The 19,193-nt window shown below is 44.2% G+C and overlaps 1 protein-coding gene across 1 annotated transcript in view; it reads left to right on the top strand.

The window, feature by feature from the left end:
* LOC124789429 (UDP-glucosyltransferase 2-like) overlaps positions 1 to 18,182 on the top strand; it is a 52,544-nt gene extending 34,362 nt beyond the window's left edge. Inside the window, exons 6-7 of the mRNA XM_047256773.1 lie at positions 15,567 to 15,786; positions 17,138 to 18,182. Coding sequence (XP_047112729.1) covers positions 15,567 to 15,786; positions 17,138 to 17,414 — 497 coding nt within the window. The 3' untranslated portion in view covers positions 17,415 to 18,182. The remainder of the gene's footprint in view (positions 1 to 15,566; positions 15,787 to 17,137) is intronic.
* The last annotated feature ends 1,011 nt before the right edge of the window (positions 18,183 to 19,193 follow it).

The raw sequence follows: 19,193 nt of genomic DNA, 5'->3' as shown, positions 1-19,193 counted from the left end.
CATCTTTTGTATAAATATTCCAAGCAATCTTATGACTCCCACCCCGTCACAGCTATCGTTGGGACCATCAAAGCACAGTCTTCGAAAGGTTCAAATCTGATATTGTCCGCATTCGTCGTTTTACCAGTGACCCACCGATTCGCTTCCATTACATACGCGAAAATTTTCTTAGTTCCTCCACTATTAAAAGTGCAGCGCATAGTTCATTCAATATTAATCACTATTTTTATGCATTTGATGTTGATAAGGTGCACATATTAACTTAAATGTTTTTCTGTATCTTTACGCAAGGAAATTCAACCCACCAGCCACGCTATCACGTCAGCAGTCAGCGTCTCTTATTCGATTGTTTAGTTTCGATATTCGAAAACAGGCTCTCCTTCAGAAAAGATATATACACGAACATTGATCATTTATGTTCTTGTAATATTTGAATGTATTGACATTTATTGCTAAAAATAATTAATAAACATAATAAAAAGAACAAATTATTTATATAATTTCACTAGAGATCGACCTTTACATATAGAACTGTTCTAGAAAGGAATATACTGGCAAATATGAACAAGCAGTTATGTAGGAACGAGTAGTGCAAAACCCTGGACGTGACTGACAGATGTGGAATAAAAAAATAGCTAGGTACAAAACAGTTACATTTACATCGACCTACAGATTTAACTTAGTTACTGCTATTTCATTTGCCATCTCCAATAAAATATCAAACAAAGAATATTTCAATACGATACTGGACGTGTTACACTCTGCTGTAATCTTGCGGTGTTTCGTACGTTTGTATAATCTTATTTAGATCTTCATCTTCTGCAGTGCCGTCTCTGGTACAATGAAGTCGTGTATTATGCAACAGATCTGTAAAAAAACCTCTTTCGCATACTCAGTTTGTATCTCTAGTGGACGATACAGAATTTACCATTTATTAGATAAAATCTCGAAAATACGTTCGTTGAATAGTCGCGCACAGCTAATTATGTAACGTCTTCTCGTATATGTTTCTGTTAGATGCAAAAGTCTTTGGAGACCGAAGAATCAGTGTACTTCCCATTAAGCTTCAATAAAAATGGAGATGAATTTGTAATCGCATCACAAACAGCAAGCAACGCAATGCCAATATATCTCTTGCAAATTAAACACAGTGGTCCGCTCTGAACTGCGTTGGTGATCCTTATCTTCTTTCCAGAGACAGCATCTATACAGGTAGGGATGTTGCTGCTTGCCAAATGTTGCTGCAATATTTTTGTAAAATTCCTCTGTAGGTTTCCATAACCATATGTCGATCGTTTTGCGACATCGGTTACACCAAACGTGGCTCTCTATAGCACAAACAATACTGCAATCATCTCGCAGGTTTAAATCGACAATTTGGTACTCCGAGACTACGTACCAGAAAGTAAGAAGTCTTTTGGTTATTTTGAGATTTTCAATCCCAAGTAGAGGAAAAAAATGTAAAGGACTGCTACTTCTGAGACATAAAGTGACTGAAGAATGAATGAAGCCCGCACCGCCTCCTAGAGGACCGTCATACATATTTTTTAAACATCTCAATTTTCGTAAAGGGCAACAGAATATGGTGCTATTGCCTCCAACATTGAACATCTTACTGACCCAATGACTGCATAATCACAGCATCAACGCCACCACAAAGTAATCGATCTTGCAACAAGGAAGGAATCCACCGAGATTAAACTGGTTTGGAAATTATTTACGTTTTATTCAGCTTACAGTCATTTCTGAGTGATTTACAATAGATAACTATTCCACACAGAAAGCCAAGATAGATATCATTACACCTGTTCATATTTTCAACCTCAAACACGTTTCCACAACTACAAGCAACTTCATGCGATTCTTCGCATTCCCGAGTAAGTAACACTGACCCCAGCAGCTCATTGTACAATCAAGTTCGCGATTATCACTCCATATTCACAGAGGTTCGTCCTTCGATGTCTCAACTGTATCCTTAAGACACCACGTCACAAGATTCTAATGGCGCTGAATCATTTCCGTCATTTTCTTACACATACACATTTAAATGCACTTTAAAAAATGAAGTAGTGTTTGTTCTTTTGTACAGTTTAAAAAACTACATGAGCTGAATAACTTTAGAAAAATTATGTTGACAATAAGACGTGTGTGTAATAAACTTGCTGTGGCTAACAACTATGAACTAGGAAGTTCACTCAGGCCTAAGAATAAGGCGGAACAATGGAGTTTAGTGCCTCTTCAACCTCCGTTTGGGCGACTGCCTTGGCGGTAATAAATTTCACTCTGCATATTATTTTGTCAAAGTTTAAGCGTGAAAAAAAAAGCAGCACATGCAGTACTAAATTTTCAAAGTTACTTCTCTACGTGTTCTACATCTACATCTACATCCACACTCCGCAAACCACCTGACGTTGTGTGGCGGAGGGTACCCTGAGTACCTCTATCGGTTCTCCCTTCTATTCCAGTCTCGTATTGTTCGTGGAAAGAAGGATTGTCGGTATGCTTCTGTGTGGGCTCTAATCTCTCTGATTTTATCCTCATGGTCTCTTCGCAAGATATACGTAGGAGGGAGCAATATACTGTTCACTCTTCGGTGAAGGTATGTTCTCGAAACTTTAACAAAAGCCCGTACCGAGCTACTGAGCGTCTCTCCTGCAGAGTCTTCCATTGGAGTTTATCTATCATCTCCGTAACGCATACGCGACTACTAAATGATCCTGTAACGAAGCGCGCTGCTCTCCGTTGGATCTTCTCTATCTCTTCTATCAACCCTATCTGGTACGGATCCCACACTGCTGAGCAGTATTCAAGCAGTGGGCGAACAAGCGTACTGTAAACTATTTCCTTTGTTTTCGGATTGCATTTCCTTAGGATTCTTCCAATGAATGTCAGTCTGGCATCTGCTTTACCGACGATCAACTTTATATGATCATTCCATTTTAAATCACTCCTAATGCGTACTCCCAGATAATTTATGGAATTAACTGCTTCCAGTTGCTGACCTGGTGTTCAGTATCATTAGAGTGGTGCATAATTAATCAGCATAACACAATATAAATTTTATGCTGTGAGAGCAGTATCGTCCAAACGCACATGAAAGGAAGGAAGATCAGGGCTTAATGTTCCGTTGACGACGAAGTCATTAGAGACTCATTAGAGACAGCGCCATTCTCGGTGTACCACGTCGCAATTTATGGTCAGCGCAAGACCAGTTGTTGGACCAACCTCGGGATATGTCCACTCGTCACATTAGCCAACGACAAAGTCCCTTTATACCAGCGACGTCTTCACTCCCTCGCCTGTGCCGCGGTTACATTTCGCTTTCTGTGGCGCTAGCTTATTCGTTCGAGTCAACTTGCAACATTGCCTTAGTGGAACTGTATGTTCTAAAATATTCACAAACTTGCTCACATTCGGTTTTCGTACACCTTCTAACACACCGAAGAGCTGAAGAAACCGGTACACCTGCTTAATATCGTATAGGGACCCCGCGAGCACGCAGAAGTGTCACAACACGACGTAGCATGGACTCGACTAATGTCAGAAGTAATGCTGGAGGTAACGGGCACCATAAATCCGGAAGGGTACGAGGGGGTCGAGATCTCTTCCGAACAGCAAGTTGCAAAGCATCCCTGATATGCTCAATAACGATCATATGATCATGTATGGGGTTCTGGTGGCCAACGGAAGTCTTTAAACTCAGTGTTTAAACTCCTGGAGCCACTCTGAAGCACTTCTGGACGTGCGAGATGTTGCATTGTCCTCCTAGAATTGCCCAAGTCCGGCGGAATGTACAATGGACATTAATGGATGCAGGTGATCCGACAGAATGCTTACATACGTGTCACCTATCAGAGTCGTATCTAGACATATTAAGGGTCCCATATCACTCCAGCTGCACTCCCTCCCTCCCCCCACCTCATTAGTGAGCCTCCACTAGCTTTAACAGTCCCCTGCTAACATGCAGGACCCACGGATTGATGAGGTCTCCATACCCGTACACGTCCATCCGTTCGATACAATTTGAAACGAGGCTCGTCCGACCAGGCAACATGTTTCCAGCCATCATAAGTCCAAAAATGGTTCAAATGGCTCTGAGCACTATGGGACATAACATCTGAGGTCATCAGTCCCCTAGAACTGAGACCTACTTAAACCTAACTAACCTAAGGACATGACACACATCCATGCCCGAGGCAGGATGCGAACCTGCGACCGTAGCAGTCGCGCGGTTCCAGACTGAAGCGCCTAGAACCGCTCGGCCATTGCGGCCGGCCATCATCAGTCCTATGTCGGTGTTGACGGGCCCAGGCGAGGCGTAAAGCTTTGTGTCGTGCAGTCGTCAAGTTTACACAAGTGGGCCTGCAGCTCCGAAAGCCCATATCGATGATGTTCCGTTGAATGGTTCGCACTCTGACACTTATTGATGGCCCACCGTTGGATCTGCAGCAATTTGCAGAAGGCTTACACTTCTGTCACGCTGAACGAGTCCCTTCAGTCGTCGTTGGTCCCGTTCTTGCACGATCTTTTTCTGGCCGCAGCGATGTCGCAGATTTGATGTTTTACTGCATTTCTGATATTCACGGTACAATCTTGAAATAGTCGTAGGGAAAAATCCCCACTTCATCGCTACCTCGGAGATGCTGTGTCCCATCGCTCGTGCGCCGACCATAACACCACGTTCAAACTCAATTAAATCTTAATAACCCGCCATTGTAGCAGCAGTAACAGATCTAACAACTGCACCAGACACTTGTTATATATAGACGATGCCAACCGCAGCGCCGTATTCTGCCTGTTTACATATCTCTGTACTTGAATATGCATGCCTATACCGGTTTCTTTGACGTTTCAGTACAGTAATGTAAAATGAATGGACACCTATGAATGAGTATGATTAACGATGCAAAAGTACGAATACCGCTAAATCGCAGTTAAGAAAACTTGTGTTTTTAGTAATGAGATTAAGGCAATAATTTACAGTGGTGTTAATGTGAGCTACACACAGTGTAGTCATCACGAACAGTTCGGTTTAGGGAAATCAGGCGTACTCGAGAAGCAATTTAGCACTGCGGTTAGTAATGGAGGGAAAATTCAGGAAAAACAAGGAAGCATATCTTGCATTTGTAGACTGGAGAAGGGTTTTCGTTATTTGGAATCGCTTTCAGGCATTTTATTATCAACTACTGGGACAGAAGTCTTACGCATCGTCTTTGTGCAACGCAGACTGCTGTAAAACTTCCCGGCAGATTAAAACTACATGGCGGACCGAGACTCAAACTCGGGACTTTTGCCTTTCGCGGACACGTGCTCTACCAACTGAGCAACCAAAGCACGGCTCACCATCTCCCCTCGCAGCTTTACCCCCGCCAATATCTCATGTTCTACCTTGCATACTTCACAGACGCCCTCCTGCGAAGCATGCAAGACTAGCAATTCAGAGAGAAATAATATTGCAGAGGCGTGGCTTTGCCATAGCCTCAGGGATGTTTCCAGAATTAGATTTTCACTCTGCAGCGAAGTGTGCGCTGAAATCAAACTTCCTGGCAGATTAAAATTGTGTGCTGGAGCGAGACTCGAACTCAGGATCTTTGACTTTCGCAGGAAGGTGCTCTACCGTTCTGGCCAACAGCATTAGTCGGAATTGAGGGAGTGGTCCAAGAGCCTCGAAGAAGGAGACGTATAAAGTAAGATAGGGTCACTCAGTCTCGCTACTGATACACTACTGGCCATTAAAATTGTTAACGAAGATGACGTGCTACAGACGTGAAATTTAACTGACAGGAAGAAGATGCTGTGATATGCAAATGATTAGCTTTTCAGAGCATTCACACAAGGTTGGCGCCGGTGGTGACACTTACAACGTGCTGACATGAGGAAAGTTTCCAACCCATTTCTCATCCACAAACAGAAGTTGACCGACGTTGCCTGGTGAAACGTTGTTGTGATGCCTCGTGTAAGGAGGAGAAATGCGTACCATCACGCATCCGACTCTGATAAAGGTCGGATTGTAGCCTATCGCGATTGCGGTTTATCGTATAGCGACATTGCTGCTCGCGCCGGTCGAGATCCAATGACTGTTAGCAGAATACGGAATCGTTGGGTTCAGGAGGGTAATACGGAACGCCGTGCTGGATCCCAACGGCCTCGTATCACCAGCAGTCGAGATGACAGGCATCTTATCCGCATGGCTGTAACGGATCGTGCAGCCACGTCTCGATCCCTGAGTCAACAGATGGGGACGTTTGCAAAACAACAACCATCTGCACGAACAGTTCGACGACGTTTGCAGCAGCATGGCTTATCAGCTCGGAGACCATGGCTGTGGTTACTCTTGACGCTGCATCACAGACACGAGCGCCTGCGATGGTGTACTCAACGACGAACCTGCGTGCACGAATGGCAAAACGTCATATTTTCGGTGAATCCAGGTTCTGTTTACAGCATCATGATGGCCGCATCTGTGTTTGGCGACATCCCGGTGAACGCACGTTGGAAGCGTGTATTCGTCATCGCCATACTGGCGTATCACCCGGCGTGATGGTATGGGGTGCCATTGGTTACACGTCTCGGTCACCTCTTGTTCGCATTAACGGCACTTTGAACAATGCACGTTACATTTCAGATGTGTTACGACCCATGGGTCTACCCTTCATTCGATCCCTGCGAAACCCTACATTTCTGCAGGATAATGCGCGACCGCATGTTGCAGGTCCTGTACGGGCCTTTCTGGATACAGAAAATGTTCGACTGCTGCCCTGGCCAGCACATTCTCCAGATCTCCCACCAATTGAAAACGTCTGGTCAATGGTGGCCAAGCGACTGGCTCGTCACAATACGCCAGTCACTACTCTTGATGAACTGTGGTATCGTGTTGGAGCTGCATGGGCAGCTGTACCTGTACACGCCATCCAAGCTCTGTTTGACTCAATGCCCAGGCGTATCAAGGCCGTTATTACGGGTACTGATTTCTCAGGATCTATGCACCCAAATTGCGTGAAAGTGTAATCACGTGTCAGTTCTAGTATAATATATTTGTCCAATGAATACCCGTCTATCATCTGCATTTCTTCTTGGTTTAGCAATTTTAATTGGCAGTAGTGTCAGTATCGTCAGTGTCGTCGTAACCACCGTCTGCTTCACGTCTGCTGTGCAGCGAGCTACCTTAATTTAAGTATTAACTGTATTTTTCTTACTTTTCACTTCTTCTTCCGTATGTTTTTGCTTTTAGGAAGCTTTAATTGTCGAGTGCTAGTAATAGTGTTCCATAGATTTCGTGTTTGTTTTGAATACAGTCAGAGAGAGTCCCTTTAGTCAAGCATAGTGCCAGTAGTGCTAGTGTTTGTTTTAAATACAGTCCAGAGACAGGTAGCGCTATTTTCATTGTTTTCTACAAGAAGTGGCTAGCAATCACAGTTTAGTCAACAATCAGCCGCCTTTAGTGAATTAGCAGTCTAGTTAAAAGTTGATTCCTTAGGACGGATAGGATGTGTGACTGCTGTGTACGGACGCAGGAGGAGCTGGCCACTGTTCGCGAACAGCTGAGCGTGTTGATGGCCTCGGAGGGTAGCGGCAGTGGGGAGTCTGGTGCGTCGCATGGTACACCCCAGGTGTTACATGCTTCTCCCACTGTCCCTGCTGTCGAGACATCTTCGCGGGTACCGGGCGCGGTTGGGCCACCCTCTCCCCAAGGGGAGTGGCGGATTCAGCGGCGTTCGCGGCGCACGAGGCGGAGGGTAAATGTGGGGCACACGGGGGGGGGGGGGGGGTTATTAGTTATTGGGAGCTCCAACGTTAGGCGGGTGATGGAGCCCTTTAGGGAAATAGCGGAAAGGTCGGGGAAGAAGGCCAGTATCCACTCTGTCTGCTTGCCGGGGGGTCTCATCCGAGATGTGGAGGAGGCCCTGCCGGTGGCGATAGAGAGCACTGGGTGCACCCGACTTCAAATTGTTGCTCATGTCGGCACCAATGACTCCTGCCATCTGGGTTCAGAGGTCATCCTCAGTTCGTACAGGTGGTTGGCGGAATTGGTGAAGGCGAAAAGCCTCGCTCGCGGGGTGGAATCAGAGCTAACTATTTGTGGTATCGTTCCCAGAACCGATCGCGGTCCTCTGCTTTGTAGCCGAGTGGAAGGCTTAAACCAGAGGCTCAGACGATTCTGCGGAGATCTGGGGTGCAAATTTCTCGGCCTCCGCTATCTGGTGGAGAAATGTAGGGTCCCCCTGAATAGGTCAGGCGTGCACTACACGCCGGAAGCGGCTACATGGGTAGCGGAGTACGTGTGGAGTGCACATGTGGGTTTTTTAGGTTAGAGAATTCCCTCCCTAGGCCCGACAAGACGCCTCCTGAGACGTGGCAAGGTAGGAGTAGGCAAAATGCAACAGGGAATAACAATATTAATGTGCTAAAAGTAAACTGGAGGAGCGTCTATAGAAAGGTCCCAGAACTGCTCTCATTAATAAACGGTCACAACGCCCATATAATACTAGGGACAGAAAGTTGGCTGAAACCAGACGTAAACAGTAATGAAATCCTAAACTCAGATTGGAATGTATACCGCAGAGACAGGCTGGACAGTGAAGGGGGAGGCGTGTTTATAGAGATAAGAAGTGCAATAGTATCGAAGGAAATTGACGGAGATCCGAAATGTGAAATGATTTGGGTGAAGGTCACGGTTAAAGCAGGCTCAGACATGGTAATTGGATGTCTCTATATGCCCCCTGGCTCATCAGCAGCTGTTGTGGCTGAGCACCTGAAGGATAATTTGGAAAATATTTCGAGTAGATTTCCCCACCATGTTATAGTTCTGGGTGGAGATTTTAATTTGCCGGATATAGACTGGGAGACTCAAACGTTCTTAACGAGTGGCAGGGACAAAGAATCCAGTGAAATTTTTTTAAGTGCTTTATCTGAAAACTACCTTGAGCAGTTAAACAGAGGACCGACTCGTGGCGATAACATATTAGACCTTCTGGTGACAAACAGACCCGAACTATTTGCAACAGTTAACGCAGAACAAGGAATCAGCGATCATAAAGCGGTTACGGCATCGATGATTTCAGCCGTAAATAGAAATATTAAAAAAGGTAGGAAGATTTTTCTGTTCAGCAAAAGTGACAAAAAGCAGATTACAGAGTATCTGACGGCTCAGCACAATAGTTTTGTCTCAACTACCGATAGTGTTGAGGATCATTGGACAAAGTTCAAAACCATCGTACAATATGCGTTAGATGAGTATGTGCCAAGCAAGATCGTAAGAGATGGAAAAGAGCCACCGTGGTACAACAACCGAGTTAGAAAACTGCTGCGGAAGCAAAGGGAACTTCACAGCAAATATAAACGTAGCCAAAGCGTTGCAGACAAACAAAAATTGCGCGAAGCGAAACGTAGTGTGAGGAGGGGTATGCGAGAGGCGTTCAATGAATTCGAAAGTAAAGTTCTATGTACTGACTTGGCAGAAAATCGTAAGAAATTTTGGCCTTATGTCAAAGCGATAGGTGGATCAAAACAAAATGTCCAGACACTGTGACCAAAATGGTACTGAAACAGAGGATGACAGACTAAAGGCCGAAATACTAAATGTCTTTTTCCAAAGCTGTTTCACAGAGGATTGGTTGGTTGGTTTTTGGGGGAGGAGACCAGACAGCGAGGTCATCGGTCTCATCGGATTAGGGGCGGATAGGGAAGGAAGTCGGCCGTGCCCTTTGAAAGGAACCATCCCGGCATTTGCCGGGAGCGATTTAGGGAAATCACGGAAAACCTAAATCAGGATGGCCGGACGCGGGATTGAACCGTCGTCCTCCCGAATGCGATTTCACAGAGGAAGACTGCACTGTAGTTCCTTCTCTAGATTGTCGTACAGATGACAAAATGATAGATATCGAAATAGACGACAGAGGGATAGAGAAACAATTAAAATCGCTCAAAAGAGGGAAGGCCGCTGGACCTGATGGGATACCAGTTCGATTTTACACAGAGTACGCGAAGGAACTTGCCCCCCTTCTTGCAGCGGTGTACCGTAGGTCTCTAGAAGAGCGTAGCGTTCCAAAGGATTGGAAAAGGGCACATGTCATCCCCGTTTTCAAGAAGAGACGTCGAACAGATGTGCAGAACTATAGACCTATATCTCTAATGTCGATCAGTTGTAGAATTTTGGAACACGTATTATGTTCGAGTATAATGACTTTTCTGGAGACTAGAAATCTACTCTGTAGGAATCAGCATGGGTTTCGAAAAAGACGGTCGTGTGAAACCCAGCTCGCGCTATTCGTCCACGAGACTCAGATGGCCATAGACACGGGTTCACAGGTAGATGCCGTGTTTCTTGACTTCCGCAAGGCGTTCGATACAGTTCCCCACAGTCGTTTAATGAACAAGGTAAGAGCATATGGAATATCAGACCAATTGTGTGATTGGATTGAAGAGTTCCTAGATAACAGAACGCAGCATGTTATTCTCAATGGAGAGAAGTCTTCCGAAGTAAGAGTGATTTCAGGTGTACCGCTGGGGAGTGTCTTAGGACCGTTGCTATTCACAATATACATAAATGACCTTGTGGATGACATCGAAAGTTCACTGAGGCTTTTTGCAGATGATGCTGTGAGGTATCGAGAGGTTGTAACAATGGAAAATTGTACTGAAATGCAGGAGGATCTGCAGTGAATTGACGCATGGTGCAGGGAATGGCAATTGAATCTCAATGTAGACAAGTGAAATGTGCTGCGAATACATAGAAAGATAGATCCCTTATCATTTAGCTACAAAATAGCAGGCCAGCAACTGGAAGCAGTTAATTTCATAAATTATCTGGGAGTACGCATTAGGAGTGATTTAAAATGGAATGATCATATAAAGTTGATCGTCGGTAAAGCAGATGCCAGACTGAGATTCATTGGAAGAATCCTAAGGAAATCCAACCCGAAAACAAAGGAAGTAGGTTACAGTACGCTTGTTCGCCCACTGCTTGAATACTGCTCAGCAGTGTGGGATCCGTACCAGATAGGGTTGATAGAAGAGATAGAGAAGATCCAACGGAGAGCAGCGCGCTTCGTTACAGGATCATTTAGTAATCGCGTATGCGTTACGGAGATGATAGATAAACTCCAGTGGAAGACTCTGCAGGAGAGACGCTCAGTAGTTCGGTATGGGCTTTTGTTAAAGTTTCGAGAACATACCTTCACCGAAGAGTCAAGCAGTATATTGTTCCCTCCTACGTATATTTCGCAAAGAGACCATGAGGATAAAATCAGAGAGATTAGAGCCCACACAGAAGCATACCGACAATCCTTCTTTCCACGAACAATTCGAGATTTGAATAGAAGGGAGAACCGATAGAGGTACTCAGGGTACCCTCCGCCACACACCGTCAGGTGGTTTGCGGAGTATGGATGTAGATGTAGATGAATGTATTTACCTCGAGATAGTCCGTTACTCTCTTCATTGTCTCTTGAACATACGATGATGAGTATGAACAAGAATTGAATCAGATTCCTAATAAAACGTATGGAGTGCTAGCTGATGTACATAAAATGTACATAAACTAAAAGAGCATAAGGTAGCCATGGTGGCTGGCTAAAGGTTATACTTGGACAAGAGACCCTTGAAAAGATGGTTGAATGTTGCTGTCTAAGAAATAGAGCAGACAGAATAGGAAGATGCTAGACTGTTATTGTAGCAAGCAGTGCACAAGGCCAAAAGGTTTCAATAAAATTAACAGCTGCTAACTTCCCCAACTATAAACTTAAAGACCCAAAAAATATGCGTCATGAGTTATACCTGGGCCACTCCTCTGTAAAGGTGTGAAACCTGGACAGTGAGGCAGACAAAAGAGAAACGATTAAAAGCCTTGACTTTAGGGGAGTCTGTTAAAAATGAGAATGATGGCGAATAAGAAACGTAGACATACTGCAACAGGTTAAAGAGATAGAAATGTTAACAAAGAACATGCTGATATGAAGAGAAAGGATAGTTCGACATTAATCACGATATGAGTCTTTGATGAAACTGGTAGCTGAAGGGCTCGAGGAAGGAAATAATTGAAAGGGCAGGGCTGGGTATGTGCAAATACGGCAGTTCGTGGTATGATGTGGTATGCAGTAGACCATATCTGGCATTCGACACGGATGGGAATGCAGTCAATACCAACGTTACAGGTAATGATCTAAACAACAACAATAACCGAATTCGTGAATAATGAGGTCGCAAATATAGGGGGATACAGTTGATAGTTCCAAATTCTTGATATAATACTATTAAACTGTAATATAGCCACGAGGGCTTCGGTTAGGAAACTCTCAGCCCATCTGTCGTTGACCATCCCCAGTCGTAGATACAGCAAGGGAAGCTAACTCTTCAAAGTACAGGAGTACCCTTCCCAAGGCTACTCAAGATATGCGTCCTTGCTTCTACAAACATCTCTAGCAGTAATATTGGGGAAATTCACCACAATGGTTATCAACTGCAATTCTTGCCTTTCCCCTTTCACTAAGGGAATTAGAACTGGCAGTGAACTTTTGTAATGATATTCGTACGTGTAAATATATACTTCCAGAAAAACTGTACATCCTTTTAGAGGTTTACAATTGACTCAAGATTTATTGATGCAACAATGCATATGGAGTACATGAAAAGATTACATTTACAGATCAGTAGCACCCGCGGTTCTGAGGTGTCTGTTATCGACCCACGCTGCAATCCCCGTGTTAGCAGCAATGCAGGCGCTGACTCTGGTACCCAGTCGATCGTACAGATATACACTACTGGCCATTAAAATTGCTACACCAAGAAGAAACGCAGATGAAAACGGGTATTCATGGGACAAATATATTATACTAGAAGTGACACGTGATTACATTTTCACGCAATTTGGGTGCATAGATCCTGAGAAATCAGTACCCAAAACAACCACATCTGGCCGTAATAATGGCCTTGATACGCCTGGGCATTGAGTCAAACAGAGATTGGATGGCGTGTACAGGTACAGCTGCCCATCCAGTTTCAATACGATACCACAGTTCATCAAGAGTAGTGACTGGCGTATTGTGACGAGCCAGTTGCTCGGCCACCATTGACCAAACGTTTTCAGTTGGTGAAAGATCTGGAGAATGTGCTGGCCAGGGCAGCAGTCGAACAGTTGACTCTGAAATTATTGGTATATCTGAACACTTCTTAAATAAGGAGATAATTCAGAGGCTTCCTTTTCGAGGATAGAGGTTGGCTGGCAGGTTTTCTAGGAGCTCTTTGCGGTGTGGGGGAGTAGCCATGTATGTGAAAAACGGCATCCCATTTGAGTCAATAGATATTTCAAAGTACTGCACTGAAAAGGTGTTTGAATGTTGTGCACGTGTGGTTAAATTTAGTGGAGCTAAACTTCTACCTGTTGCTATTTGTAGATCCCCAGACTCCGATTTCACAACATTCTGTATCCAGAAAGTCCCGTACAGGACCTGTAACATGCGGTCGTTCATTATTCTGCTGAAATGTAGGGTTTCGCAGGGATCGGGTGAAGGGTAGAGCCAACACATCTGAATGTAACATTCACTGTTCAAAGTGCCGTCAGTGCGAACAAGAGGTGACCGAGACGTGTAACCAATGGCACCCCATACCATCACGCCGGGTGATTCGCCAGTATGGCGATGACGAATATACACTTAAAATGTGCGTTCACCGCGATGTCGCCAAACACGGATGCGACCATAATGATACTGTAAACAAAACCTGGATTCATCCGAAAAAATGACGTTTTGCCATTCGTGTACCCAGGTTCGTCGTTGAGTACACCATCGCACCCGCTCCTGTCTGTGATGCAGCGCCAAGGGTAACCGCAGCCAGGGTCTCCGAGCTGATAGTCCATTCTGCTGCAAACGTTGTCGAACTGTTCGTGCAGATGGTTTTTGTCTTGCAAACGTTCCCAACTGTTGACTCAGGGATCGAGACGTGGCTGCACGATCCGTTACAGCAATGCTGATAAGATGCCTGTCATCTCGACTGCTAGTGATACGAGGCCGTTGGTATCCGGTACGGCGTTCCGTATTACCCTCCTGAACCCACCGTTCCATATTCTGCTATTGGATCTCGGCCATTGCGAGCAGCAATGTCGCGATACGATAAACTGCAATCGCGGTAGGCTACAATCCAACCTTTATCAAAGTCGGAAAAGTGATGGCACGCATTTCTCCTCCTTACACGAGGCATCACAACAATGGTTCACCAGGCAAAGCCGGTCAACTGCTGTTTGTGTATGAGAAATCGGTTGGAAACTTTCCTCGTGTCAGCACGTTGTAGGTGTCGCCAGCGGCGCCAACCGTGTGTGAATGCTCTGAAAAGCTAATCATTTGCATATCACAGCATCTTCTTCCTGTCGGTTAAATTTCGCGTCTGTAGCACGTCATCTTCGTGGTGTAGCAATTTTAATGGCCAATAGTGTAAATACTGTCCTGGGATACGTTATGCCACGCCTGCTCCACTTGTTCACGTAGTTAAGTAAGAGTTATTGGTTGACGAGGCACACAAGTCACTTCTCGTCTCATCATATCCACACGTGCTCGGTTGGAGACATGTCCGTAGTTTGTGCTAGCCAGGAAAGGTGCTGCACGTCTTGCAGACCAAGTTGAGTTTCACAAGCAGTGTGTGGGGGATCATTATTCTGTTGGAACAACGCATGTCCTTCCTGTTGCAAGAACAGCAAAAGAACAGGTCTAACAACATTCTGCATGTATTGAGCCCTGGTTAGCGTCCCCTCTGGAGACACCAAAATTCAACGAGTGTTGGCGTCACCTGCAGGAACATCAAAATTCAACGAGCGTTGTAGCTTATCGCACCACAGACCATAATGCCTGGGTTGGGCCAGTGTGTGTTGGACGAATGCACTCTACGAGACAGTGCTCACCAGGTCTACATTGTACGCACAAACGACAGTCACTCGCATGCACGCAGAATCTCCTTTCATCACTGAAGACCAAGTGATCTCAGATGGAACCAGTAGAGACGTGCGCATCGATGCTGTGAAGTGAGTGGAAGGTGGGCTAGACGTGTGCGTGGCAGTAGACCCACTGCTAATAACCAGCTCATAACAGTTCGAGTTGGTTCACAAGCCCTCGTATTTGTGCTCTGGTAGTCGTACGATCTGCCACTGCTGCTCTTACAATATGACGATCTTGGTGGGCATGTGTGCTGCGTAGAACTCGTCTATGGGTGTGAGAATCTTCACGTGATCGTTGACACCACCATCTTCGCACAACTGATGTAGCACCTCCATTTTGTGTCGCAGTTCTCTGAAAGGACCATCCTACCACTTCGAAGGCCACAATTTGACCCCTTTCAAGGTTGCACAGTTCGCTAGAGGAAGTACGAGTGCATCTCCCTGGCATGGTAGCCTGCTTGATGCAAACGTTTGCACAATAATGATCCGTCTGGCTGTGAGCAGTCCCCATTTTGGGGTAGAGACAGATGGTACTCTGATAGCTGTGCCAGAAGGCCATCTGTTGGCGGACGACGTTGAAACCATTATAGAATCTGACTGCTTGTGCAACTTCAATAATCTTTTGTTGCTGTTTTTTGCTTTCCAGCACATCCCAGTGTCCGCGTGTTCATCACTCAGGGCGGTCTGCAGAGCTTTAACGAGGCAGCCTATCACGGGGTTCCTCTACTGGGGATTCCCTTTTTCGGCGACCAGCAACATAACGTGGCGAAAATGGTCGACGCTGGCATTGGCATTGAGCTGAAATTCTGGGACGTCACAAAAGACACCATTTCGGACGCCATTCTAAGACTTATTGAGGACAAAAGGTAAAAACAATATCCCCCTGAAATTGTGTTATTATTAGAAGATTCTTAATTTCACTAATGTTTTGTTATTTACATAAAAACGCTGAAGTGAATTTCCTGACAGGTGCTGGAGTTTGAACGATGCAGCTCTGTAGAATAAATTTCATAAGTATGATGTATGGTGAATTATTGTTTAGAAATGACGTTACTGAAAGCTTTTACATCTGCAGTAGTCTTAATGGATGGGAAAGGAGAATAAGAGGCTTGACATCTTTATATGTGTAATCGCAGTTAGGACAATCAGAGGCAATGCACTTGTAAAACTAATAAACCGTAATCAGCAGTCTACTCATTTACTGTAGAGATGAGATGACTGGACAATCCGTCTATAATTTGAGACAGCTTTGGTGTTTTGTATGGGAGCTCCTTTGGTTGGTGATATGACGTGATGCAATTTGTATACTACAAATCTTTAACGTTTTTGTTTGACACTAAGAAGCAAAATTGTTTTGTTGGTTTGATAACCAGTTAGCTACCATTTCGAGAATTGAAAATTGGCATGTTGGGCAATAGGAGGGTTGCCATGTCACTCAAGACGTTGGTTTTCCTCCAGGGGCACTAAGGGGCACAGATAAACACCAGTAAAGCAACGACAGCTCTTTTTTTGTGATCTCTAGCTACACTTTGAAATAGACACAAAATCAATGTACTGCCTCTCGTACCATATTCTGAACAATCTCACACAGCTTATCTTTGACGACGTTACATCATTTTCACTGACATTTATATTGTTCAGTAGGCTTGATAGTAAGAGACTTACATAGAAGTCAAACCCGAAAAGCCTCTTGCTCTATAATACCCCAGATAGCGTATCGTCTTATATGGAATTGTCCACATGCTCCCTGAATTATTATGAGCACAGCGAGTCACATACTTTATTATAAAAGGGTAAATAAAATGGGCATCTTTTTTATACTTGCTAATTTTTCTTGCTTTTAAAAAATATTGTTTTCTCTTCAGTTTCTAGAATGCGGAAGGAGGAATTCACTCTAAAAAGTAATTATGTCTACATAGGGTTTCCATCTTCTGTTACACAACTAGTTGATCGTAACATAACCAGGTTCTTTCACTGTTCCAATCATAAATCCCTACTGCACCAAGCTTTATCCCACTCACCTACGTTTTCATATTTTCCACTTGCCCCGCAACGATCACATTTTCAGTCTCAGTGATTCACATAATTTCTCCATGCGACTTACCAAAAGTTAGTTTTCTTGATTTTTCTAGTCACTCTTGAGCACGCAAGTGTGACATATTGTCACTTTTAAGCATCGCAGGAATACTTTATCATCAACCTTCCTTCTTTCAACAGGTTCAGCGAAAACATGAAGCAGTTCTCAGCCGTCTACCGTGAGCATAAGGAAGAGAGCCTTCCTAAAGCCATGTGGTGGATCGAGTATGTACTTCGACATAACGGGGCTCCACATCTGCGCAGTGCCGCAAGAGACCTGACCTGGTACCAATACCTGCTGCTAGATGTCGTTGCCTTCGTGCTGGCTGTTGTAGTGTCCTTTTGTATAGCTCTCTATTGTATAGTTAGGTTTCTGATCTCTAAACTGTTTAAATCAAAGAAAGTGAAAAGTAATTGAGAACCTAATCTTCTGTTATACAGAAGTCTCTTTGCACACTAATTTATTGAGAAGCTGTGGGACTGTCTCGAATGAAATGGTAGTTAACTGATACGTGCACAGTGATTTGTAAAACATTTCTCGAGATTGTTTCACCTGAAATACAATGTATACAACGTTTTGCTCTCATTTGCATAATGTTACAGTTGGGAAAACTATCTCTCCTAAGAGCCACCAAGCGCATTTCCTCTGGGATTTCGAAAGATTTTTTTTCAATTTCGTTGTTGTAACGTGTAGCTGATGTCGACCCAAACAAATACTCCTCATCATGCTTTTCACGTGGCTCTCAGCGTCAACGGAAAGCGTCGGTTTGCCTCCTGTTTCAAACAAAATGATGGTAAAGCCGAATTTTACGACTCCATTCAAAGAGCTATCCCATATTAGTCTAGTGCAATTTTGGTTTTTTTTTATCGACGCGTATTAAAAGGGTCAGTAAAACAGCGCGGTACTCTATCAGCGACTGGCACACCACCCTGGCCCGTGCTGTCTGCTACCGCCATGTAGCAGCGCTGCTGAGTAGCTGCTGGAGTAAAAGTTAATCTTCGGGTTTTACTGTCCGTGTTAATAAGTATCAATGAAACTGTGGTATCGGTAGCTACGACGCCACTGCTTAGGTTGGCACTACGACAGACACCGGCGACAGCGCCCTCTAGCCGGCGCTGGAGAGCTCTACGAGCATCACTACAGATTCTGACTTTTCATCAGGTGCAGCCAGCCAGGACAGTTCGCTTCAGCATCGCGCCTACGTACAAAGTTATGCGATCGTTTATCACCTTGTTTTTGCACCAGTAAACCATTTTCTTGCAGTACCGACTTGTCTTACCTTTTCCCGTTCCTACCCACGCGCCGCTTTCCAGGCGGGATACAGAAGAAACGAAGATTGCAATAGCCTAATTTGGGACTGCTCTATCGACTGGGCATTAAAATTTAGCTTGAAAAGTGACTTTGTAATATGAAACAAAGCGACGCTTTCCGTCGACACTGTGTCGCGCGAAAGATATCATGAGCAGTTTTTGTTTTGGCTGACTCCACCGACACATATGAAAAACAAAACAGCAAATATCTACCGAAATACCAGAGGAAATTCCGCTGACGAGTCTTAGAAAGGACACAGTGTATATATTTTTAGATACTAAATCTAAATGAAATACTTCATCCTCTTCAGGATACTTCATTAAATAAAAACAATCTGAACATTTCGAAATGTGTAGGCGTTTTCTTCGTGTTCTTTCAGCTGAATGAAATCTATTCCCTACAAACCAGCAATTAGCTTATTACCTGAATAATTTTTTTGGTCTTTGAACTAGTCAAATAGATAGTTAGTTGAATTAAGTGTAATCAGATCACCCAACAATGAGACCAAAACACAATACCATAACTGTACCTGTGCGAAAACTGTTGTATGTCCATGTATCGTATAAACAACAAAAGACAAAATGTTATAATTCATATACAGTATTAATAAATTGTTTCAATGTAACTTCTCAAGTTAAGATATTATCAGATTGTGTTTAATAAGGTAAGTATGTCATATTTTCTGGTTGCCGTCTGAACACAGCAATACTTTACACTTTGACAGAAGTTCTTTTCTTCTCATCTACATTCTAGAAAATTCACGAACACAGCTTAAGTTTGCCAACACAGTAAAGATATCAATTTTCTTTCTTTCCTTCTTTCTTTCTTTCTTTCGCTTACGCCACAGTCCCGCAGCGATCGCAGCGTGGGCGAGGTTACAACAGA

Source organism: Schistocerca piceifrons, chromosome 3 (genome assembly GCF_021461385.2).
Source record: "Schistocerca piceifrons isolate TAMUIC-IGC-003096 chromosome 3, iqSchPice1.1, whole genome shotgun sequence".
Taxonomy (NCBI): Eukaryota; Metazoa; Arthropoda; class Insecta; order Orthoptera; family Acrididae; genus Schistocerca; species Schistocerca piceifrons.
Note: the sequence above shows the minus strand (reverse complement) of the source record. Positions and strands in the feature narration are given on the sequence as shown.